Source organism: Nerophis ophidion, linkage group LG01 (genome assembly GCF_033978795.1).
Source record: "Nerophis ophidion isolate RoL-2023_Sa linkage group LG01, RoL_Noph_v1.0, whole genome shotgun sequence".
Lineage (NCBI taxonomy): Eukaryota > Metazoa > Chordata > Actinopteri > Syngnathiformes > Syngnathidae > Nerophis > Nerophis ophidion.
In genome coordinates this window covers 22,012,823-22,040,001 of record NC_084611.1, presented here as the reverse complement: position 1 = coordinate 22,040,001, position 27,179 = coordinate 22,012,823, and the positions used below count along the sequence as shown (strand labels likewise).

The 27,179-nt window shown below is 40.4% G+C and overlaps 2 protein-coding genes across 3 annotated transcripts in view; both read left to right on the top strand.

The window, feature by feature from the left end:
• Positions 1-13,430, top strand: part of si:dkey-178e17.1 (tricarboxylate transport protein B, mitochondrial) — a 56,996-nt gene extending 43,566 nt beyond the window's left edge. Inside the window, exons 6-9 of the mRNA XM_061898317.1 lie at positions 532-636; positions 6,742-6,857; positions 7,989-8,062; positions 10,852-13,430. Of these exons, the coding sequence (XP_061754301.1) occupies positions 532-636; positions 6,742-6,857; positions 7,989-8,062; positions 10,852-10,966 (410 nt within the window). The 3' untranslated portion in view covers positions 10,967-13,430. The remainder of the gene's footprint in view (positions 1-531; positions 637-6,741; positions 6,858-7,988; positions 8,063-10,851) is intronic.
• A 4,445-nt stretch (positions 13,431-17,875) lies between these two features.
• Positions 17,876-27,179, top strand: part of si:dkey-178e17.3 (somatomedin-B and thrombospondin type-1 domain-containing protein) — a 76,867-nt gene continuing 67,563 nt past the window's right edge. For both annotated transcript variants that reach the window (XM_061898304.1, XM_061898295.1), the window contains exon 1: positions 17,876-18,275. In XM_061898304.1, coding sequence (XP_061754288.1) covers positions 18,020-18,275 — 256 coding nt within the window. In that variant the 5' untranslated portion in view covers positions 17,876-18,019. The remainder of the gene's footprint in view (positions 18,276-27,179) is intronic.

Here is a 27,179-nt window from a genome sequence, read left to right as displayed (position 1 = left end):
TTTATTGAATCAAAATAATTGAAATTCAATGATATGTTGCAAACAGTTAAAATTATGTTCAAAGCAAAGTGAGAGTATTATGTTTTGTGGGGGTCATTCTGTGTATTTTTTTTTTTTTACAATCATTGACCTCCTAAGGGACAAGCGGTAGGAAAAATGGATGGATGGAAGGATCTGTCGGGAGTGTGTTGCAGTGTCTTCTGGTCAAAAAACTCTGCAGGAATGTAGAAGCAGAAAGCATCAAATACGTCTGCACAGTTACTTTCACAAAATAAAAACATGTTTTATTGTAAGTTTATGAGCTACAGTTTGTTCAGAACTATTTTGAAACGTATTAGTTTGGTTTATTTAAAAGTGCATGCTTCAGGGCACACAACCTTGGTAGCAAACATGGCGCCTGTGGTTTAGTTGGCCATATTCTCTTCATATCCAACTCTGGTTCATCAAGTAGTAGCTGACCTCTACTGGCCAAACTTTGCAATGCAGCTTTAAACAGTGCCACATTTTGTGTCCTTGATTATGCCTGAACAGGTTTGAGAGGGACTTACCAAGGTCTCACTGCCACTGTGCTCAAACAAGGCTCCAACCAGGCCATTCGCTTCTTCGTGATGACCTCGCTGAAGAACTGGTACAAAGGTCAGCACACTCAAGTCTACATGTGTGGAAATTTTTTCTGATCACGCTAGACTGTGTTTGGTTTTTCACAGTTGGACATACAATTTATTCGATTTACATTTGACATTAATGAAAAATAAGGTAGTCCTAAAAAAAAAAAAAAAACACCAACTGTATAAACCCAATTCCTGCAAGCAATGATAAATATTTGTAGACCAGTATTTTTCAACCACTGTGCCGTGGAAGATGATCTAATTTCACTTATAAATATTTTTTTGCAAACCAGTAATTAAAATCCGCAAATAATGTGCCATTGTTGAGTGTCTGTACTGTCTGGAGATCGGCAGACATACCACGTTATACTCTTCCATATCAGTAGGTGGCAGCCGGTAGCTAATTGCTTTGTAGATGCCAGGAACAGCGGGAGGCAGTGTGCAGGTAAAAAGGTGTCTAATGTTTAAAACAAAAATAAACAAAAGGTCAGTGCCCCTAAGAAAAGGCATAGAAGCTTAGGGAAGGCTATGTAGAATGAAACTAAAACTGAACTGGCTACAAAGTAAAGAAAAACAAAATGCTGGACGACAGCAAAGACTTACTGTGGAGCAAAGACTGTTACAGTTGCGCCGCATCGCGGATGTGCGGGGAGTGTCGCCTCTCGATGCACGGGATCAAAACAAGCAGGAATGAAGGTAGGAACAGGTTTTAATATCAATAACCAAAGTAACACTTGTACAAACTGAAAGAAAAGGTGTGCCAACGCACGGGAAGCAGAACACAAAACGTGAGCAAAAGGCAGAGTTCAAAAAGTCCATAAAGCGCGAGCCGAGCGCGCGGAGGCTAAGCTATACTTAGCAGAGAGAATACAAACAGACACAACTAACGTAACTTTTGCGTGATGCAAACAAACTGGCGACGAGGAACTGAGTTGGCAGGCAGTCTTAAATACAACACAATAAATCAAAACAGGTGTGCTTCGGGAGTGCGTGCAGGAGGGGTAATTAAGTAGCCATGGTGACGAATGTAAACAAGGAAGTGTTTAACTGAAGGGATCGGCAGAGTCCAAACGTGATCAAAACATATCCAAAGCAAAACAATAAACGATCCGTGTAGCGGATCGTGACAAAAGACAGCGTCCACAAATTACATCCGAACATGACATGACAATCAGCAATGTCCCCACAAAGAAGGATAAAAACAACTGAAATATTCTCGATTGCTAAAACAAAGCAGGTGTGTGGGGAATAGCGGTGAAGGAAGACATGAAACCTGCTACAGGAAGACACTAAAAAAAGAGAAAAAGCCACCAAAATAGGAGCGCAAGACAAGAAGTAAAACATTACACACAGGAAAACAGCAAAAAAGTGCAAATAAGTCAGGGTATGATGTGACAGGTAGTGACAGTACACCTACTTTGAGACAAGAGCTATAGTGATGCATGCTTGCTTGTGCTTTAAAGTCACATCCAAAAATTGCGACAACGACTTTTTACCGTCAATATCGGCCGCTTAATTTTTTAATGATTTCTGCTGGTGCTGTGCGTCCGCATCTTTTCAGTGCAAAAAATGTGCCTTGGCTCACATAAGGTTGAAAAACCCTGTTGTAGACGTCTCACCTGAACTCACTTGCTAACTTAAAACAGCAGCACAAGTTAATTGCACCGTATTATCGATGGAACATTATGTGGAGACGTCCAGTCGTCTCTCTGCTTGTTATTGCATGGTTTTGTGCCTCCATGTCCATGTTCTGGGATGCCGTCATTTTAGCGCCGCCCATCCATTTCGCTGCATATGTCAATATCTTATTGTAACCAGGCATATATTTTTAATAACTTATATAAAAAAGGAAAAAGTAGTTAATTGTGCCTTGTATCGGTGCTAAATGTAAGCTGGTTCAACACCTCGAGCAAGTGCTTAAAGGTGGTATTTTTTAAGTAATGTAGCCTACTGACAGAGGCACGGACAGTTTGACACTTTTGAAGTGAAGTGAATTATATTTATATAGCGCTTTTCTCTAGTGACTCAAAGCGCTTTACATAGTGAAACCCAATATCTAAGTTACATTTAAACCAGTGTGGGTGGCACTGGGAGCAGGTGGGTAAAGTGTCTTGCCCAAGGACACAACGGCAATGACTAGGATGGCGGAAGCGGGAATCAAACCTGCAACCCTCAAGTTGCTGGCACGGCCGCTCTACCAACCGAGCTACCTAAATGAACGTAATTGTTCATTTTAACACTCCAAAAGCAGTGCTCAATTCCAACACTACACACACACACACACACACACACACACACACACATTTTCTTGTATTTGTTACCTTCTTGAGACCTCCGAAAAATGCCTACCTCTTAAGGACCACCCTTTCTAGATATATGGAGATTTGTATTTACAACATTAATACTATATACATATTATGCAAATATAAAAAGGTAAACTTTTAGTTAATTGTTTTTTTGGGGGGGATTATTATGTTTATAATTGATGTTCTAATTTTCAATTATTTACTTCAAGTTATCACAGTATGTCTCTATATACATATTATTTATTCATAATTTATTACAACCCAGTGGCCTAGTGGTTAGAGTGTCTGTCCTGAGATCGGTAGGTTGGTAGTTCAAACCCCGACCGAGTCATACCAAAGACTATAAAAATGGGACCCATTACCTCCCTGCTTGGCACTCAGCATCAAGCGTTGGAACTGGGGGTTAAATCACCATAAATGATTCCCGGGCGTGGCACCGCTTCTGCCAACTGCTCCCCTTACTTACCAGGGGGTGATCAAGGGGATGGGTCAAATGCAGAGGACAAATTTCACCACACCTAGTGTGTGTGTGACAATCATTGGTACTTTAACTTTAACTTATTCCATTTTTATTTATTTATTTTGGCCAGAGGGGGCACATTTTCAATTTCTTACACACATTTGTTAATATATATGTTGGCCAGAGGGGGGAGCACTTCACATTTTTACACACACATGTTATTTCATATGTTGATCAGAGGAGAAGAAGCACTTTTAAAACTGACACGCAGTCAATTTGAAAATTCCCTTCTTTTTGGGACCACCCTAATTTTGTTAGATTTCACCACCAGGGGTACAAATGAGACATTCTCTAGTACAGGGGTGTCAAACTCAAATACAGAGTGGCCCAAAATTTAAAACTGAACGAAGCCGCGGGCCGAGGTTGGAGAAATTAATCTTTTAATAGGGACCCAAACAAGTTTTTCATTGAATATTGAACAAGCAAGGCTTATATAACTTTATAGTGACATGCAAAATTGAGTTTAAAATAATAATAATAATAATTAAAAAATATCAATGGCATATCAAATCAAATTTAAATAAAAATGGAATGCCTCTTTTATATTTGTAGCCTTCTGAGGTAAATATTAACAGTAACTTTTTCCAGAGGCTAATACATTTGAAAATAAAATAATGAATAAATCAACCATTCAGGCCTTTTTACTGCTCAGTTAATGTCGGGGCTCAGGTGGGTGGGGTTAGGGGGGCGGGGTTTGTTGGTAGCGGGGAGGGGGTGTTTATTGTAGCGGTCCGGAAAAGTTAGTGCTGCAAGGGGTTCTGGGTATTTGTTCTGTTGTGTTTGTGTTGTGTTACGGTGCGGATGTTCTCCCGAAATATGTTGGTCATTCTTGTTTGGTGTGGGTTCACAGTGTGACGCATATTTGTAACAGTGTTAAAGTTGTTTATGTGGCCACCATCAGTGTGACCTGTATGCTGTTGATCAAGTATGCCTTGCATTTACTTACATGTGTGTAGAAGCCACATATATTACGTGACTGGGCCGGCACGCTGTTTGTGAGGAGGAAAAACAGACGTGACGACAGTGGTAGGGGACGCTAAAGGCAGTGCCTTTAAGGCACACCCCCAATATTGTTGTCCGGGTGGAATTCGGGAGAACGGTTGCACCGGGAGATTTTCGGGAGGGGCACTGAAATTCGAGAGTCTCCCGGGAAATCGGTGAATGCCGTGTTACAGCGGCACCGCTGTATAACACCGGCGGGCCAGCTCTAATGTTAATTTGATATTGCCTCAAGGGCCAAATGAAATTACCGGGCGGGCCAGAGTTTGACACCTATGCTCTAGTAGATGCAATGTTTTCCTGTTTTGGGACCATGATTTTGGTCCTAACTTGTTCACCAGTCCTCATATGGAAGCTACTTTTCCCTGTTGATGTCTAATGAAGGGTAGAAATACAAGAAGACACACACGCACGCACACACACAGGCGCACACATTTCGCCGTTGCTTTCGCCACAACAGCAATACATCACTTCCTCATTATGCACCAATTATGGTGACAGTGAGCAGGGTGAATCTGTGAACCCGCAAGCATGTCGTTTTTTTTGCACGTTCTTTGTATTGCTGCGATAATTATGGCAGTTTGTTGTGGATTTTATTTTTGTATTGTTGAATTTATTTCTTAGGTATCATTGTATTTATATTATTAAAGTATTTACAGTGGGGCAAAAATGTATTTAGTCAGCCACCGATTGTGCAAGTTCTCCCACTTAAAATGATGACAGAGGTCTGTAATTTTCATCATAGGTACACTTCAACTGTGAGAGACAGAATGTGAAAAAAAAATCCAGGAATTCACATTTTAGGAATTTCAAAGAATTTATTTGTAAATTATGGTGGAAAATAAGTATTTGGTCAACCATTCAAAGCGCTCACTGATGGAGGAAGGATTTGGCTCAAAATCTCACGATACATGGCCCCATTCATTCTTTCCTTAACACGGATCAATCGTCCTGTCCCCTTAGCAGAAAAACAGCCCCAAAGCATGATGTTTCCACCCCCATGCTTCACAGTAGGTATGGTGTTCTTGGGATGCAACTCAGTATTCTTCTTCCTCCAAACACAACGAAAAAGTTCTATTTTGGTTTCATCTGACCACATGACATTCTCCCAATCCTCTGCTATATCATCCATGTATCCATTTTGGTATAAACTCAATTGGTCGTGTTTGGAGGAAGAAGAATACTGAGTTTCATCCCAAGAACACCAAACCTACTGTGAAGCATGGGGGTGGAAACATCATGCTTTGGGGCTGTTTTTCTCCTAAGGGGACAGGACGATTGATCCGTATTAAGGAAAGAATGAATGGGGCCATGTATTGTGAGATTTTGAGCCAAAACCTCCTTCCATCAGTAAGAGCTTTGAATGGTTGACCAAATACTTTTTTCCACCATAATTTACAAATAAATTCTTTAAAATTCCTACAATGTGAATTCCTGGATTTTTTTTCACATTCTGTCCCTCACAGTTGAAGTGTACCTATGATGAAAATTACAGACCTCTGTCATCATTTTAAGTGGGAGAACTTGCACAATCGGTGGCTGACTAAATACTTTTTTGCCCCACTGTAAATAAATGGGTTGTACTTGTATAGCGCTTTTCTACCTTCAAGGTACTCAAAGCGCTTTGACACTACTTCCACATTTACCCATTCACACACACATTCACACACTGATGGAGGGAGCTGCCATGCAAGGCGCCAACCAGCACCCATCAGGAGCAAGGGTGAAGTGTCTTGCTCAGGACACAACGGACGTGACGAGGTTGGTACTAGGTGGGATTTGAACCAGGGACCCTCGGGTTGCGCACGGCCACTCTCCCACTGCGCCACGCCATTTAAATACTTTAATAAGTATTTGAATGCAAGTTGAAAAGTAATTTGACTTCCCTGTCACGAAATGTGTATATTATAATATACAAACTGTTTCAGAAGTACGCTATTGGTTGAAATGTAAACAGTACCTGACCCTACTCACGAGCACTTAATAATTTCTGTAGTTGAGGAACCAAATGCCCATCCATCCATTTTCTACCGTTTGTCCCTCTCGGGGTCGCTGCAGCCTCTCCCAGCTGCAATCAGGCGGAAGTCTGTGTACACCCTGGACAAGTCGCCACCTCATCACAGAACCTCCACAGATTGACAGACAACATTCACACTCACATTCACACACCCATGAGAAAATATGTTTTTATAAGCATGTTACACATTTAACTGCATCCTCCTACTGTACTTGTTTAGCTCCTATGGAGGTTTGAATGATATAATTCTTAGTAAATATAACTTAATCATCAGTTTTTCCCTACCATTAGGCGATAACCCCAACAAATCTATCAATCCTTTGCTGACTGGAGCGTTTGGAGCCATTGCTGGAGCAGCCAGTGTGTTTGGAAACACTCCTTTGGACGTCATCAAGACAAGGATGCAGGTACAGCTTTACCAGACATGTTGATGTTCTAGACCAGGGGTGCCCACACTTTTTCTGCAGGCGAGCTACTTTTCAATTGACCAACTCGAGGGGATCTACCTCATTTATATATATCATTTATATTTATTTATTTATGAAAGAGACATTTTTGTAAACAAGTTAAATGTGCTTAATGATAATACAAGCATGTGTAACACATATAGATGTCTTTCTTTCACGAAGACAAGAATATAAGTTGGTGTATTACCTGATTCTGATGACTTGCATTTATTGGAATCAGACAGTAATGATGATAACGCCCACATTTTCAAATGGAGGAGAAAAAAAGTTGTCCTTTCTGTACAATACCAGATGAAAGTGGTTGGTTTTTGGCATCTAATTCATCCAGCTTCCATACACTTTACAAGAAAAACATTGGCGGCAAATTCCGTAGCTTGCTTGATTGACATTCACGGCACCCGAGGGTCTTGTGAGATGACGCTGGCTGCTGCCAGTTCATTATTATGAAAAAATGACAGAGAGGAAGGCGAGAAACACTTTTTATTTCAACAGACTTTCGCGCCGTCCCTTCCGTCAAAACTCTAAAGGCCGACTGCACATTTCCTATCTTCACAATAAAAGCCCAGCTTTATGCTGCCTGCGCTAACAAAATAAGAGTCTCGGAAAGCTGGCGTGCACAAGTGATGTGCACGGCAGCTTTCTGAGGGATCGCTTGTGCGCGCTAGTTTTCCGAGACTCTGTATTTAGTTAGCGCAGGCAGCATGAAGCAGGGCTTTTATTGTGAAGATAGGAAATGTGCAGTCGGCCTTTCGAGTTTTGACGGAAGGTACGGCGCGAGAGTCTGTTGAAATAAAAAGTGTTTCTTGCCTTCCTCTCGGTCATATTTTCATAATAATGATCTTGCAGCAGCCAGCGTCATCTCACAAGACCCTCCGGTACCGTGAATGTCATTTAAGTGACGTCTTGGTGAAGATTGATGATCACTAATTTTTAGGTCTATTTTTTTTAAAAGCCTGGCTCGAGATCGACTGACACACCCCCCGCGGTCGACTGGTAGCTCGCGATCGACGTAATGGGCACCCCTGTTCTAGACACTGGCATGCAATACATTTTTTTTTCTTCTATCCTTAGGGTCTGGAAGCGCATAAGTACAAGAGCACACTGGACTGTGCTGTGAAGATCCTGCGCTATGAGGGCTTGGCAGCGTGAGTGATGTTTTGTTTTGTTTTTACTCAGATTAGAAGAGAACATTACTGTTGTAGTGATTTTTCCTGCAGAGAAACAACAAAGCGGTTTAATGTCTTATAAATTATATTTATTAAAGGCCTACTGAAATGAGATTTTCTTATTTAAACGGGGATATCAGGTCCATTCTATGTGTCATACTTGATCATTTTGCGATATTGCCATATTTTTGCTGAAAGGATTTAGTAGAGAACATCGACGATAAAGTTTGCAACTTTTGGTGCTGATAAAAAAGCCCTGCCTTTACCGGAAGTCGCAGACGATGACGTCACAAGGGTGAGGGCTCGTCACATCCTCACATTGTTTTTAATGGGAGCCTCCAACAAAAACAGCTATTCGGACCGAGAAAATGACAATTTCCCCATTAATTTGAGCGAGGATGAAAGATTTGTGTTTGAGGATATTGATAGCGACGGACTAGAAAAAAAACAAAAAAAATAAAAATAAACGCGATTGTATTGGGACAGATTCAGATGTTTTTAGACACATTTGCTAGGATAATTCTGGGAAATCTCTTATCTTTCTATTGTGTTGCTAGTGTTTTAGTGAGTTTAACAGTACCTGATAGTCGGAGGGGTGTGTCCACGGGTGTGTTGACGCGCAGTGTCTCAGGGAAGTCGACGGCAGCTTTATGGGCGGCACAAGCTCAGCTGATCTCCGTTAAGAAGCGACTTTTTACCACAATTTTCTCACCGAAACCTGCTGGTTAACATTCGGTCGGGATCCATGTTCACTGTGATCCATAGTACCGTTTCACCTCCGGGAATTTTAAACGAGGAATCACCGTGTGTTTGTGTGGCTAAAGGCTAAAGCTTCCCAACTCCATCGTTCTACTTTGACTTCTCCAATATTAATTGAACAAATTGCAAAGAATTCAGCAACACAGATCTCCAAAGTACTGTGTAATTATGTGGTTAAAGGAGACAACTTTTAGCTATGTGTGTGTGCGCAGCGCTCATATTTCCTAACAGTCCGTGACGTCAAGCGTACACGTCATCATTCCGCGACATTTTCAACAAAAAACTCCCAGGAAATTTAAAATTGCAATTTAGTAAACTAAAAAGGCCGTATTGGCATGTGTTGCAATGTTTATATTTCATCATTGATATATAAACTATCAGACTGTGTGGTCGGTAGTAGTGGGTTTCAGTAGGCCTTTAAGGGACACTTTTCTTCATTCATGTACAAAATACAAAACCAGTGAAGTTGGCACATTGTGTAAATGGTAAATAAAAACAGAATACAATGATTTGCAAATCCTTTTCAACTTGTATTCAATTTAATAGAATGCAAAGACAAGATTATTTAACGTTCGAACTGAGAAACTTACTTTTTTTTGCAAATAATGATTAACTTAGAATTTAATGTCAGCTGCACATTGCAAACAAGTTGGCACAGGAGCATTTTGCCACTGTGTTACATGGCCTTTCCTTTTAACAACACTTGTTTTTCAGGTGCAATTTTTTCCCATTCTTGCTTGATGTACAGCTTAAGTTGTTCAACAGTACGTTGTCATAATTTAGGCTTCATATTGCGCCACACATTTTGAATGGGAGACAGGTCTAGACTACAGGCAGGCCAGTCTAGTACCCGCACTCTTTTACTACAAGCCAAGCTGTTGTAACACATGGCTTGGCATTGTCTTCCTAAAATAAGCAGGGTCGTCCATGATAACATTGCTTGGATGGCAACATATGTTACTCCAAAACCTGTATGTACCTTTCAGCATTCACAGATATTTAAGTCACCCATCCCTTAGACACTAATACACCCCCATACCGTCACAGAGGCTGGATTTTGGACTTTACGCCTATAACAATCAGGATGATTTGTTTCCCCTTTGTTAAGGAGGACACCACGTCAACAATTTTCAAAAAATATTTGAAATGTGGACTCGTTAGACCAGAGAACAATTTTCCACTTTGCTCTGTCCGTTTTAGATGACGTCTGGGTGTTGTTGATAATTGGCTTTTGCTTTGCATAGTAGAGTTTTAACTTGCACTTAAAGATGTAACGACCAACTGTAGTTACTGACAGTGGTTTTCTAAAGTGTTCCTGAGCCCATTTGGTGATGACCTTTACACACTGATGTCGCTTTTTGATGCAGTACCGCCTGAGGGATCAAAGGTCCGTAATATCATCGCTTATGTGCAGTGATTTCTCCAGTTTCTCTGAACCTTTTAATATTTTTTTGGACCGTAGTTGCTGACATCCCTAAATTCCTTGCAAGAGCTTGTTGAGAAATGTTGTTCTTAAATTGTTGCACAATTTGCTCACGCATTTGTTTTTCACGCATTTCACAAAGTGGTGACCCTCGCCCTATCCTTGTTTGTGAATGACTGAGCGTCTCATGGCACCCACCTGTTCCCAATTAGTCTGTTTACCTATGTTCCAAAGAAGTGTTTGATGAGCATTCTTCAACTTTCTCTGTCTTTTTTGCCACTTTTTTGAAACACGTTGCAGGCATCAAATTCCAAATGAGCTAATATTTGCAAAAAATAACAACGCTTTCCAGTTCAAACATTAAGTACCTTGCCTTTGCAGTTTATTCAGTTGAATATAGGTTGAAAAGGATTTGCAAATTATTGTATTTTGTTTTTATTTACGATTTGCCAACTTTACTGGTTTTGGGTTTTGTAGCCAAAGGCAACTCCCAGCTTTTCTGCCCCACAATAATAAACATATTGTTATAGGAACAGGTCAGTCATAACTGAGCATTATTAACCATTAACCTGTTCTCCATGGTTAGTTTCTATAAAGGGACTGTTCCTCGTCTGGGTCGTGTGTGCTTGGACGTGGCCATTGTGTTCATCATCTATGAAGAGGTGGTCAAGGTTCTCAACAGAGTCTGGAAGACAGAATGAACTGCTGGACAGCTACTACTTTCTTCTCCTGCTTCAGTTTAGTGGACTTGTTATATTTTATTATCAAAAGGCTAGTTGCTGCTGCCAGCTTAAAGACAGAATGTTAAACTTTGTAGTTCAAAAATAGAAGCTTGTTGCTGCCCTCATCTGGCTGGTTAGTGTACTTGCATCGTTAAGACACATTCCATGGCCAGTTTCACTCATATATAACCTGATTTATGCATTTGAATCAACTGGAATCTTCAAATTGTTACCTTTTTTTAGCAATACATACTTAATAGTTACTTATTTTGAATTCTAATGTGCTCAAACGGTGCTTAATTGTTGCAGTTCCTTGTTGCAATGTATTCATTTATTCAATCACATAAACTACAGTCGCATTCATAAGCAGAGCCTTTAACAGAATGAGTTGACATTTAGAATATAATGATTTTTATATATAGAAACAATGCAGATTGTATTTTTAATTTCCCTGCATGGCACTTTTATTCCAAATTAATTTATTCTTGTGCCAAATGTGTTAACAAAATCCTCGGTCTGCCTAATAACTGAATGTTGTGTATCTAAATGTTGTTGTTTTTTAGGTCAATGTGTCACCAAAATTCAATCTGGATTTAAAGGGGAACATTATCAGCAGACCTATGTAAGCGTCAATATATACCTTGATGTTGCAGAAAAAAGACCATGTATTTTTTTAACCGATTTCCGAACTCTAAATGGGTGAATTTTTGCGAATTAAAAGCCTTTCTATTATTTACTCTCGGAGCAATGACATCACAACGTAATCAATCCCCCATTTTCTCAAACACATTATAAACATCGAGTCAAATCAGCTCTGTCATTTTCCGTTTTTTTCGACTGTTTTCCGTACCTTGGAGACATCATGCCTCGTCGGTGTGTTGTCGGAGGGTGTAACAACACGATCAGGGACGGGTTCAAGTTAATATACGTAGAGTGTGCATCGATTAGCACGGCATGCTAATCGATGCTAACATGCTATTTAGGCTAGCTGTATGTACATTTGTAGCTATATTTGCATCCAGCCTTTCCCTCAACCTACATTTAATGCCAAACAAACACTTACCAATCGACAGATTTAAGTTGCCCCAGTGTCACAAGATGCAAAAGTCCTGATCGTTTGGTCTGCACATTTTACCGGCGATGCTAGGGCAGACATGGCACAGAGATGTATGGATATCCTGCAGATGCATTTCCAACGATAAAGTCAACAAAATCACAAAGGTGAGTTTTGTTGATGTTATTGACATATGTGCTAATCACACATATTTGGTCACGACATGACTGCCAGCTAATCAATGCTAACATGCTATTTAGGCTAGCTGTATGTACATTTGTAGCTTTATTTGCATCCAGCCTTTCCCTCCAGCCACATTTAATGCCAAACAAATACATACCAATTGACAGATTTAAGTTGCTCCAGTGTCACAAGATGCGAAAGTCCTGATCGTTTGGTCTGCACATTGTACCGGCGATGGTAAGGCAGACATGGCCGAATAGCGTCAATAGCTATTCCCTCAATAGCTTCAGTTTCTTCTTCAGTTTCGTTTTCGCTATCTGCCTCCATACTCCAACCATCCGTTTCAATACATGTAATCTGTTGAATCGCTTTAACCGCTGAAATCCGAGTCTGAATCCAAGCTAATGTCGCTATATCTTGCTGTGCTATCAGCCATGTTTGTTCATATTGACATCACTGGATGACGTCACGGGAAAATGGACGGTGGCTTCACAGATAGCGAAAATCAGGCACTTTGAAGCCTTTTTTCGGGATATTCCATGATGGGTAAAATTTTGAAAAAAAACTTCGAAAATAGAATAAGCCACTGGGAACTGATTTTTATTGGTTTTAACCCTTCTGAAATTGTGATAATGTTCCCCTCTAAAGTTTTTTATACATCCAATTGCTGTTTTTAAAGTGTAACTGTGAGAGCCAACACACAGACCTCAAAGTTGTTGTTGTTTTTAACTCTGTGTGGTTTCTTTGTCTTTTGGTTTAAATTCATTTTTCAAATTATTGCTTGTAATTTTTTAAGACAAATTGTTTCTTGTAAAAATTTAGTTGGGAATTATTTTAAAAAGTTCACAAGAAAATATTATGCCTAGAAATTCAAAAACAAACAACAAACGTTTATTTTGCATGCAACATTCCAGAATATTCTCATGAAAACAGGTTTTCAGTGCCAATCTTATTTCAGAGAGTACCTATGATCTTTCACTTGTGCCTTTGTGTTGATGATTTTTTTTGTATTAGTAGTACTTATTTAACATTCCTGACAAGCAGTCATGTTATAAAAAAAGTCCAACACTGTGAAAGATGACTGCGAGTATACGTTGAATGTGCATCATATGTGTGTCCGTAGGGCCATAGAACATGTGTACTGACTGCCACAGTACACATGTACGTCTTTATGAAGCCTTTGTGCAATAAACATTGTCCTTGGTGCACAGTGTCCTTACTCATCAAAAAAATAGTTTTAAAAGCATTGTTATTTTGTTAAGTGATACATTTCACACTAGACGGATTGTCAAGATTCTCTTTTTCTGTCTTTTTTTTGTTTGTCTTCTGAAGAGAAACAATGGATTTACGTACAATATGATTCAGCGTCCATTCAAGGCCTACTGAAATGAGATTTTCTTATTCAAACGGGAATAGCAGGTCCATTCTATGTGTCATACTTGATCATTTCGCGATATTGCCATATTTTTGCTGAAAGGATTTAGTAGAGAACATCCACGATAAAGTTCGCAACTTTTGGTCGCTAATAGAAAAGCCTTGCCTTTACCGGAAGTATGTGCGCGTGACGTCACGAGTTGCAGGGCTCCACACATATTCACATTGTTTTTAATGGGAGCCACCAGTAGTAAGAGCAATTCGGACTGAGAAAGCAACAATTTCCCCATTAATTTGAGCGAGGATGAAAGATTTGTGAATTAGGTTATTGATATTGAAGGACTAGGAAAAAAAAAAAAAAAAGCGATGGCTCGAGGCAGCGGCAGTGTGAGCATTTCAGATGTAATTAGACACATTTACTAGGATAATTCTGGAAGATCCCTTATCTGCTTATTGTTTTAATAGTGTTTTAGTGAAATTGTAAAGACATACTTCGAGGTCGGATGGCTGCGGTGAACACGCAGTGTCTCAGAGAGAAGCCGAGGAGCCAAGCTCACAGCTGCCTTTTAAACAGCTGCTGCAGGATGACGAAAAATCCAATGATGTCTCCGGTAAGATATATGTCACAATTTTCCCATCCGAAAACATGCCGGTTGACGTAGAGAAAACATGTTCGCTTGACCGATCTATTTCACAACAAAGAAACACCGGCTGTGTCTCGGTGCTAAAGACAGCTGCAATCCACCGCTTTCCACCAACAGCATTGTTCTTTATAGTCTCCATTATTAAATGAACAAATTGCAAAAGATTCAGCAACACAGATGTCCAGAATACTGTGTAATTATGCGACGAGTTGAGTTTATACCAAAATGGATACATGGATGATACAGCAGAGGATTGGGAGAATGTCATGTGGTCAGATGAAACCAAAATAGAACTTTTTGGTATAAACTCAACTCGTCGTGTTTGGAGGAAGAAGAATACTGAGTTGCATCCCAAGAACACCATAACTACTTTGAAGCATGGGGGTGGAAACATCATGCTTTGGGGCTGTTTTTCTGCTAAGGGGACAGGACGATTGATCCGTGTTAAGGAAAGAATGAATGGGGCCATGTATCGTGAGATTTTGAGCCAAAACCTCCTTCCATCAGTGAGAGCTTTGAATGGTTGACCAAATACTTATTTTCCACCATAATTTACAAATAAATTATTTAAAATTCCTACAATGTGAATTTCTGGATTTTTTTTTTTCACATTCTGTCTCACAGTTGAAGTGTACCTATGATGAAAATGACACACCTCTGTCATCATTTTAAGTGGGAGAACTTGCACAATTGCTGGCTGACTAAATACTTTTATGCCCCACTGTATCATACATTTTAATATCGCCGGATGTTCCTGTCACACCTGGGTGAAGTCTGGTCTGGTTTCATGTTGTTTTGTCATTTCCTGTTTTATTTTGAAATGCTGACTCGTTTCAGATCACATGCTCTTCCTCCTCTTTCAATGGTCTGACGTCATTCCTGATTGCCTGATTGTGCTCACCTGTGTCACCCTCCCTCATGTGTATAAATGTCTCGTCCTCCTGTCCTGTGCCACAGCGTTTTTGTTTTTGTTTTGTTTTTAATCTTTTTGTGCGTACGTCCAGCGTTACTTTGCCACAGTCTTGTTCACAGCCATTGCCACGTTTTGTACTTCTTGATCCACGGGAGATTATTTGTTTGTAAACCTTTGTCAGGTAAGATTAGCTTCCTAGCATTGCCTTCGTTGGAGCGCTTTTTGTTGTATTCGGCATGTTGTGTTCTTCGCACCTTTTTTCCCCCCATCTTTGTTAGTTTAGAGCAGTGGTTCTCAAATGGGGGTACTTGATGGTACGCCAAGGGGTACGTGAGATTTTTAAAAAATATTCTAAAAATAACAATTCAACAATCCTTTATAAATATATTTATTGAATAATACTTCAACAAAATATGAATGTTAGTTCATAATCTGTGAAAAGAAATGCAACTGCATTATTCAGTGTTGACAGCTAGAATTTTTTTGGACATGTTCTGTAAATATTGATGTGAAAGATTTCTTTTTTTGTGAAGAAATGTTTAGAATGAAGTTCATGAATCCAGATGGATCTCTATTACAATCCCCAAAGAGGGCACTTTAAGTTGGTGATTACTTCTATGTGTAGAAATCTTTATTTATAATTGAATCACTTGTTTATTCTTCAACAAGTTTTTAGTTATTTTTCTTTTTTTTTTCCATATAGTTCAAGAAAGACCACACTACAAATGAGCAATATTTTGCACTGTTTTACAAACCCCGTTTCCATATGAGTTGGGAAATTGTGTTAGATGTAAATATAAACGGAATACAATGATTTGCAAATAATTTTCAACCCATATTCAGTTAAATATGCTACAAAGACAACATATTTGATGTTCAAACTGATAACCATTTTTTTTTTGCAAATAATCATTAACTTTAGAATTTAATGCCAGCAACATGTGATGTAAAAGTTGGGAAAGGTGGCAATAAATACTGATAAAGTTGAGGAATGCTCATCAAACAATTATATGGAACATCCCACAGGTGTGCAGGCTAATTGGGAACAGGTGGGTGCCGTGATTGGGTATAAAAACATTGCATTTAGCGTTCTCTCCACCCCACATGTCCGCTTTTCCTCCATACTAACAGTGTGTCACATAATATTTGTGGCTTTTACACACACACGCACGCACAAGTGAATGCAAGCATACTTGGTCAACAGCCATGCAGGTCACACTGAGGGTGGCCGTATAAACAACTTTAGCACTGTTACAAATATGTGCCACACTGTGAACCCACACCAAACAAGACAGACAAACACATTTCAGGTGAACATCCGCACCGTAACAGAACAAATACCCAGAACCCCTTGCAGCACTAACTCTTCCGGGAAACTTCCAGCAAACTGACCAATAATTAACGTTTTATTCATGCATTTTCTGTTTGGTTCATTCATTATTGTTATTTTATTTTCAAATTTATTATTAGCCTGTGGAAAAAGATGGATATTTACCTCAGAAGATTGCAAATACAAAAAAAGGCATTACATTTTTATTTAATATGCCATTGATGTTCTTTTTTAGTATTATTATTTGAAACTGGATTTTGCATGTCACTAAAGTTATATAAGCCTTGCTTGTTCAATATTTGATACAAAACTTGTTTGGGTCCCCATTAAAAGGTTAATTTGTTCAACCTTGGCCCGCGGCTTTGTTCCGTTTAAAATTTTGGCCCACTCCGTATTTGAGTTTGACACCCCTGCTCTATACAAACAGCGTGCCGGCCCAGTCACGTAATATATGCGGCTTCTACACACACACACACACACAAGTGAATGCAATGCATACTTGGTCAACAGCCATACAGGTCACACTGAGGGTGGCCGTATAAACAACTTTAACAATGTTACACCACACTGTGAACCCACACCAAACAAGAATGACAAACACATTTCGGGAGAACATCCGCACCGTAACACAACATAAACACAAGAGAACAAATACCCAGAAACCCTTGCAGCACTAACTCTTCCGGGAGGCTACAATATACACCCCCGCTACCAACAAAACACGATTTTGCATGTCACTATAAAGTTATATAAGCCTTGCTTGTTCAATATTCAATGCAAAACTTGTTTGGGTCCCTATTAAAAGGTTAAGTTGTTCAACTGCTCGCCTGTGTATCGGCTGGGGACATCTCTGCGCTGCTGATCCGCCTCCGCTTGGGATGGTTTCCTGCTGGCTCCGCTGTGAACGGGACTCTCGCTGCTGTGTTGGATCCGCTTTGGACTGGACTCTCGCGACTGTGTTGGATCCATTATGGATTGAACTTTCACAGTATCATGTTAGACCCACTCGACATCCATTGCTTTCCTCCTCTCCAAGGTTCTCATAGTCATCATTGTCACCGACGTCCCACTGGGTCATTATTGTCACCGATGTCCCACTGGGTGTGAGTTTTCCTTGCCCTTATGTGGGCCTACCGAGGATGTCGTAGTGGTTTGTGCAGCCCTTTGAGACACTAGTGATTTAGGGCTATATAAGTAAACATTGATTGATTGATTGAAATTTGGCCCGCAGCTTTGTTCAGTTTCGAATTTTGGCCCACTCTGTATTTGGGTTTGACACCCCTGCTGTAGAAGGAGAGAGGGCGAGGTTGGTACAGTAAAAAGTGTGTGAAGTCAGCAGGAGCTCCAGGGGGCGTGTCCCTGCACCGGCTCTTAGGGCAGCGTGTGCGCGCTCGGTCTTGCACTTCCACGCATCCCAGAGCAGGACCATGTTGATTGTAGCCTAGAACAAAGACAGAACTACTTCTTTTTTTTTTTTAGAAGTATTTGAAGTAAAAAAAAAAAAAAAGTAAACTGAAGATACAGCAGATTTGTCATGCGTGCACGCGGATGGAGCTCGTCCGCGCATGCGGGCTTCGTACTGCTGTGCGGTTGTTTCTCCATCCTGTGCGGCGTGATGGTGCGTCAAGCCGAAGCCGGCTGCAGGGACCGGGAGAGTCCCACCTGCTGCACCGGCAGGAACAACGACTGCTTTGAGCACAGCGGCAGGAAGACGGCGTGCTACTGCGACACATACTGCCAGAGGACCGGGGACTGCTGCGAGGACTACCAGAGTGTCTGCCAAATATCTGGTGAGTCACTAATACGCTTTTCACCCTGGATTCCAAACTGTGGTACGCAGAATAACACCCAGATGTATTTACTTTTTCATACAAAATTCAATTCTTCTCGAGTGGTGGTTTTCAACTGGTTTGTTCGACCTTTTTGCCAGGAGATGGGACGTTTGTGAACGAGTCGAGTTTTTTTTGAATGACTCTTTTTCTTTTTTTTTTTCCTGAGTCAGTCAGTCTATCAAAGTTGAGTTACATAGCCCTTAATCCAGGGGCGCTCACGCTTTTTCTGCAGGCGAGCTACTTTTCAATTGACCAAGTCGAGGAGATCTACCTCATTCCTATTTATAATTTAGATTTATTTATTTATGAAAGAGACATTTTTATTAACAAGTTAATGGTGTTTAATGATAATTCAAGCATGTTTAACACACATAGATTCCTTTCTTTCATGAAGACAAGAATATAAGTTGGTGTATTTGATTCTGATGACTTGCATTGATTGGAATTAGACAGTGGTGCTGATAATGTCCGCATTTTCAAATGGAAGAAAAATAAAGTCCTCCTTTCTGTCCAATACCACATGAAAGTGGTTGGATTCGGCATCTCATTTGTCCAACTTGCATACTCGTTTTTAAACACTTTGTTATGAGAGTAGCATATGTGTATGGCCCTTTAATGTCTGGCAGCAGGTGAGTGACGTCAGTGAATGTGCGGGTGGGCAAGCAAGTGAGAAAGCGGTCGCTGAGGGCGGGGGAGAAATACAATGGCATCAAACTCCGTAGCTTGCTAGCTTGTGCACGCTAGCTTTCTGAGACTCATATTTTGTTAGCACAGGCAGGATGAAACAGGTCTTTTATGGTGAAGACAGGAACTGTGCTGTCGGCCTTTAAAGTTTTGACAGGAGGTACGGAGTCTCTAGAAATAAAATGTGTTTCTCTGCGTCCGCCCTGTTAGTGATTTTTTTCTTAAATATGAGCTCGCAGCAGCCAGCGTCATCTCACAAGATCCTCGGGTGCCGAGAATGTCAAACAACTGACGAAAGTGAAGTCTTGGTATGATTGACGATTGCTAATTTTTATGTCTATTTTTTAATGCCTGGCTTGAGATCGACTGACACACCCTCCGAGATCGACCAGTCGATCGCGATCGACGTAATGCCCACCCCTGCCTTAATCACACGTGTCAGAGAGCAACGAGTCACTCGCATACACGAGTCGTTCATTTGCAAGCTTTTTAAAGGCCTACTGAAACTGTTGTAAGCACAATACCATCCATCCATCCATCCATTTTTCTACCGCTTAATCCCAAAGGCGTGCAATTTGTAAAATGCGCAACCGTATTTTGCAAATTTAATGTCAAATCAAATCAGATGTTTATTGGATTCATCACAATACAGTGTACATCCACGACAGAACTACTACCACAACTTGGTTTACTATTTTTAAAATATAATAATGTAGGACAAGGGAGTAGGTTTGATTTTGAGATAGGTGGGGACACAAAAGTGCTCCAAGGCAGCACTCTGAAAGTTTACTTTTTTTTTTTTTATCATTAGCAATCATAATTTCACGTCATGCAGATGATATAGGGTAAAATAACTAAAATGAAAGCAAAGGAGACAACTTGGAAGAGTTCTTATCTTTACTCTTTAGTGTAGGGCTGTAGTGCAACTGTGCATCATACTGTCAATCAACATAGCCTACTGTCCATCAACAACATCAGAAATACATTCATGCAATACAACATTGTGAATAAACATAAGTGAACTGTAATAATCTTTTCCCCAACTTGTGTTTAAATCACTCACAACTTTTCCCTTCAACTACTTTTTTCTATTGCTGCTTTTGTACTGTAAACATGTTTGTCACTAATACTCAAATACAAGCAGATTAGTGTCCACTGGTTGTTCCTATTTGAAAGAGCCAAACACATGCCTCCGCCGGTCTGTCACAGAAATGAACTGCTGGCCAAAAATATGTTGATGCATGACAGATACATTAAGGACAATGACCATAGAGCTTGATGGTACAGTTACAACCTGAGCAAAAAGGCTTTTATTAAATATGAATATTACTTCATATTAATGAAGTATATTTTAGCATTGTAAAATCACATGATCATCTAGTGAGGGCTTATTGTATTTCCACCACATTGGTATTTTCAAACCGTTGCTCACTTCTACACAAATACATGAAACTAAAAAATAATTTCAAAAATAAAACGGAAAGGTGAAATCCGGCAATCTGATTGGCTGTTAACCGTGGTTTAAATATTCTAAAGCCTTATCACAGCGTAGGCTATCACTCCGCCTCAGGCACGCATGACTGGTATGAATGGAAGTTATGTATCCATGACAACGGACTGTTGCAGTCCGTAGTAAAAGACAGCTGATGTTTTTACGATGTTAAAAAACGGACTAAAGTAGTTGAATTCACATGTTTAAGGTTAACTTTCACCTCCGGGGAGGGATAACAATGGTAAAGGGGACTGAGCATTGACTTTCACCTGGAAAAAAAGCGGAGGAAAAGACGAGATGCAGTGCTAATTTGGAGCTAACGTCTGGATAGGTGAGACTATTTTTTCCACAGTGAGGCTATTTTATTGGATAATATGTATTTCTGGTTGAATAAAACTACATTAAATTGATTGAGTATTCCTATTTCATAATGCCTTTATTTGTAAGTGTTTTAAAAAAACAATATATCATTCCAGTCCATGGTATATGCTCATTATAGCACTCTAAGGGACGTGACTGGAGTGATATATTGTTGAATTATTCAATATTCTTGAGCCTCTATACACCCTTGAAGTAACTTACAGTTTGACTCCTAAAAAAGTCTCTTATAACCATTTTTCTTTTCATTGACATCCTTCAAAACCTACAGCACACACGCACGCAAACAGACACAAACACAATGTAAATCACACCACTGATATTAAAATCCATCAAGCTACCGTGTGCCAGGAACAACAAATGCCGAACATGTTGACAACTTACACTTACTTACAACTTACAGCTTACAACTTACAACTTACACCGAGTTGCACTGCCTCTTGTCACGCCAAATTTCTTCTCCCTACAAAAGCCCCCCCCCCCCCCCCCCCTCATTTACTTCCGGGGTCATGATTAATACAGATGTTTTGTTAACGCTATATTATAAAAAATATAACGCCACATTATAAAAATACAGACGTTTTGTTAACGCTGTATTATGAAAACATTTAAAAAACAATTTACAAACACAAGCTATGGGATGACATAAGAGGAAACGTGACCCCGGAAGTAAATGCGTCATCCCATAGCTTGTGTTTGTAAATTGTTTTTTAGTTTTTTTATAATATAGCGTTAACAAAACGTCTGTATTTTTATAATATCGCGTTATATTTTTATAATATAGCGTTAACAAAACGTCTGTATTAATCATGACCCCGGAAGTAAATGGGGGGGAAGGTTTTTGTAGGGGGGAAGAAATTTGGCGTGACAGTCTCGTCCGCTCGCTAGCAACTAGCATGTAGGCTTGCTTTTACAAGCATAATGAGTGACAGCGGGGACAGCCAATCACACGTAAGTTAGGATGAAAGTGCCAACCAATCAGGGTGCGATATTTAGGTTAGAGGCAGGACTTCTAGCAGAGACCGACATCTAACCCTTTCTGTGCCATAATCATTGACTAAACATTACGGGCAGCGCTTTTATTGATAATGACTACACAGTAGCGGCTGGATATTGGTAGGGACGTGTCCCTAGCGTCCCTACCCAATTCTACGCCCTTGATGTAGGGTTACCTGGAACTTGAAATAGGCCACCCGGACTGAATCCACACTTGGTAGTAGTTTAGTCAGTAGTTCTGTCGTGGATCTACACTGTATAGTGATGAATCCAATAAACATTTGATTTGATTTGATTTGACATTAAATTTGCAAAATGCGCAACCGCATTTTGCAAATTGCGCGCCTTTGTTATTGTGCCTACAACAAAACCCACTACTACCGACCACGCAGTCTGATAGTTTATATATCAATGATGAAACATCAATATTGCAACACATGCCAATACGGCCTTTTTAGTTTACTAAATTACAATTTTAAAATTCCCGTGGAATTTCTTGTTGAAAACGTCGCGGAATGATGCGCGTGACGTCTCGAGTTGGCGGGGACATATAAGCGCAGCACCACTAGCGGCTAAAAGTCGTCTCTTCTCATTGCGCAATTACACAGTATTTTGGACATCTGTGTTGCTGAATCTTTTGCAATTTGTTCAATTAATAATGGAGAAGTCAAAGTAGAAAGATGGAGTTGGGAAGCTTTAGCCTTTAGCCACACAAACACACGGTGATTCCTTGTTTAAAATTCCCGGAGGTGAAGCTTTATTATGGATCAGAGCGGTCAAGCGAACATGGATCCCGACCACTTGTCAACCGGTAGGTTTCGGTGAGAAAATTGTGGTAAAAAGTCTTCTCTTACCGAAGATCAGCGGAACTTCTGTCGTGCTGCTGCTGCCGTGACTAATTCCCTCAGAGACTGGCGTCAACACACCCGTGGACACACCCCTCCGACTATCAGGTACTATTTAATCTCACTAAAACACTAGCAACACAATAGAAAGATAAGGGATTTCCCAGAATTATCCTAGTAAATGTGTCTAAAGACATCTGAATCGCTCAAAATGCAATCGCTTTTTTTTTTTAAACTTTATTTTATCTTATATTTTTTCTAGTCCTTCGCTATCAATATCATCATCCACGAATCTTTCATCCTCACTCAAATTAATTGGGAAATTGTCGTTTTGTCGGTCCAAATAGCTCTTTTGGAGGCTCCCATTATAAACAATGAGGAGCCTTCACCCTTGTGACGTCATCGCCTGCAACTTCCGGTAAAGGCGAGGCTTTTTAATCAGCTCCAAAAGTTGCGAACTTTATCGTCGATGTTCTCTACTAAATCCTTTTAGCAAAAATATGGCAATATCGCGAAATGATCAAGTATGACACACATAATGGACCTGCTATCCCCGTTTAAATAAGAAAATCTCATTTCAGTAGGCCTTTAAATTATAATATTGTAAAGGGACAAGCGGTTTTCTCGAGACTTTTTATTACACAGTATAGTACATATTCCGTACAATTGACCAATAAATGGTAACACCCGGATAAGTTTTTCAACTTGCTTAAGTAGGGGTCCACGTGAATCAATTCAGGGTAGGAGATGGATGGATGTATTAGAGTCCAAACCAAGGGGAACTGCACTTTTTGGAACGGTGCCTTTCATTCACAATCCTTACGTAAGAAAAGCAATTATTTTAGTTTTTTGTATAATTTCTAACAAGTAAATAAATGCCAGCATAAGTCTGCCAGCAATCTGAGGGTTTTTGGTTCAATCCCCACCTTCTACCATCCTAGTCACATCCGTTGTGTCCTTGAGCAAGACACTTCACCCTTGCTCGTGATGGGTCGTGGTTAGGGCCTTGCATGGCAGCTCCCGCCATCAGTGTGTGAATGTGTGTGTGAATGGGTGAATGTGGAAATAATGTCAAAGCGCTTTGAGTTCCTTGAAAAAAGGTAGAAAAGCGCTATACAAGTATAACCATTTGCCTTTATAAAGCCCTTACAACAACATAAACACTTCCGTCAACATGCTGTTAGTATATACTGTACGTAATGTAAAAATAAAGTACAACTGATGGTCACACACACACACTAGGTGTGGTGAAATTACTCTCTGTGTTTGACCCATCCCCTTGTTCCACCCCCTGGGAGGTGAGGGGAGCAGTGAGCAGCAGCGGTGGCCGCGCTCGGGAATCATTTTGGTGATTTAACCCCCAATTCCAACCCTTGAGTGCCAAACTCTTTGAACCACATCTAAACTACTGTAATATCATCTGGTGCAACACCTTCCCTACCTACCTTCACAAATTAGAATCCATGCAGAAAAAAATTATACGGGCCCTGTCATGGTCCAAGTTTAATGCCCCCAATCGTCATCTATTTCATAAATATCATCTCTTAAGACTGACAGAGTTCAATATTTATCAAAATGCTTGTTTAACCTATCAAGTCATTTACAAGCTGAATCTTAGGCTCTGTAGTTTGGTTCCTATCTACCATCCCCAGCATGCCCACAACACTCGGAACTTAGATCTGATAACAGGTAAACATCGTTTACTGGCTTATACCGCTCACAGTGTCGTATGCAGGGGACCAAAGATTTGGAACCAGCTTAATGAGAGCCTCAATATGCTGTATCCATTCTCCAACTTCAATAATAAACTGAAAAATAGACACATTTACTAGGATAATTCTGGGAAATCCCTTATCTTTCTATTGTGTTGCTAGTGTTTTAGTGAGTTTAATATTACCTGACAGTCTGAGGTGTGTGTCCACGGGTGTCTTGACGCCAGTGTCTCAGGGAAGTCGACGGCAGCTTTATGGACGGCAAAGCGACTTTTTACCACAATTTTCTCACCGAAACCTGCTGGTTGACATTCGGTCGGGATCCATGTTCGCTTGACCGCTCTGATTCCTAGGAAAGTTTCACCTCTGGGAATTTTAAACAAGGAATCACCGTGTGTTTGTGTGGCTAAAGACTAAAGCTTCCCAACTCCATCTTTCTACTTTGACTTCTCCAATATTAATTGAACAAATTGCAAAGGATTCAGCAACACAGATGTCCAAAATACTGTGTAATTATGCGGTTAAAACAGACGACTTTTAGCTGTGTGTGTGTGCAGCGCTCATATTTCCTAACAGTCCGTGACGTCAAGCGTACACGTCATCATTACGCGACATTTTCAAACAGAAACTCCCGGGAAATTTAAAATCGCAATTTAGTAAACTAAAAAGGCCATATTGGCATGTGTTGCAATGTTGATATTTCATCATTGATATATAAACTATCAGACTGCGTGGTGGGTAGTAGTGGGTTTCTGTAGGCCTTTGAATTTAGATACCGCCCATTGTTGCTGGTCTTTTGGGACAAAGTAGACACACGTCTATTGAGCTCATTAATGATGTTTGTTTTAGGTTCCTCTTAAACAACGTTTTGTCTAGGGTCTGCTGACTCTTCCGAGTGAATTTCCCAACTTTCTTTAACTTAACTACTTTGACCCATGACCCTCACGTTTAAGCTTCAAAATGCACAGACTGGACCTGACAACAGGACTAAATCTAAACCCTGAACAACAAGCCAGTCTGTGGCATTTTCCTAAGAAAATGTATGTAATAAAGTTTTGACAATAGATCTGAAGCAGCTCGAGGTAACCACGGAGATCAGTGATTCTCAGACTGGCGACTGTAGTGGCACGCCAAATAATCACTTGATTTCAGTACAGTGTTACATTTTTCTATATTTAAAGACAGTGTTACTGTGTGTAATGTTACGGTGGCCAAAATATTAAATATACTTGTTAAAATTGTCACGATCCACTACTCGGATCGTTTATTGTTTCACCGTTAATGATTTTGATCATGTTTAGTTCTAGACTCTGCCGATTCCTGTGTTTGTGCACTTCCTGTTTTATCTCGTTTCCATGGTTTCTTATTTGTCCCAGCTGCTATGCCTTTGTCGCACACCTGATGGCAATTATTATTTGTGTATTTAAGCCCACCGGATTCCTTAGTTCGTCCTCAGCTCATTGTTTGCTTTTCGCAACAAGTCACGGTTGGTATTCTGTCTTATAGATTCCTTTGTACTAAGTTCCGCCTTAGCTTCGCGTGCGCTCGGCACGTCAAGGTGTGTACTTTATTTTTCCATTTTGTACCGGTGTTCTTTTGTTTTTTATATTAAAATCAAGTTCTTACCTGCACTCCTGCCTGTCTGGTCAACGTGCATCCAAGAGGTGGCAACTCCGCACAACCAGATGCGCCGCAACCGTGACAGAATGAGCCGAGGACGAACTAAGGTATCAGGTGGGCTTAAATACACCTACTCAGTGCCCTGAGATCGGTAGGTCGTGAGTTCAAATCCAGGCCGAGTCATACCAAAGACTATAAAAATGGGACCCATTACCTCACTCGGGCGGCATAGCTCGGTTGGTAGAGTGGCCGTGTCAGCAATTTGAGGGTTGCAGGTTCAATTCCCGCTTGTGCCATCCTAGTCACTGCCGTTGTGTCCTTGGGCAAGACACTTTACCCACCTGCTCCCAGTGCCACCCACACTGGTTTAAATGTAACTTAGATATTGGGTGTCACTATGTAAAGCGCTTTGAGTCACTTGAGAAAAGCGCTATATAAATATAATTCACTTCACTTCACACTGCTTGGGACTCAGCATTAAGGGTTGGAATTGGGGGTTAAATCACCATAAATGACTCCCGGGCGCGGCACCGCTGCTGCCCACTGCTCCCCTCACCTCCCAGGGGGTGATCAAGGGTGATGGGTCAAATGCAGAGAATAATTTTGCCACATCTAGTGTGTGTGTGACAATCATTGGTACTTTAACTTTAACTTTTTAAAGGATATCACCACATGGGCTCAGGAACACTTCATAAAACCACTGTCAGTAACTACAGTTGATTGCTACATCTGTAAGTGCAAGTTAAAACTCTGCTATGCAAAGCAAATTCCATTCATCAACAACACCAAGGAACGCCGGTGGCTTCACTGGGCCTGAGCTCATCTAAGATGGACTGAAGCAAAGTGGAAAAGTGTTCTGTGGTCTGACGAGTCCACATTTCAAATTATATTTGGAAACTTATAGCCCTGTTTTCCTTCGGAACAAAGAGGAAAATAACTATCCGGATTGTTATAGGCGCAAAGTTCAAAAGCCAGCATCTGTGATGGTATGGGGGTGTATTAGTGCCCAAGGCATGGGTAACTTACTCATCTGTGAAGGCACCATTAATGCTGAAAGGTCCATACAGGTTTTGGAGCAAAATATGTTGTCATCCAAGCAACGTTATCATATTATTATTTCAGCGAGACAATGCCA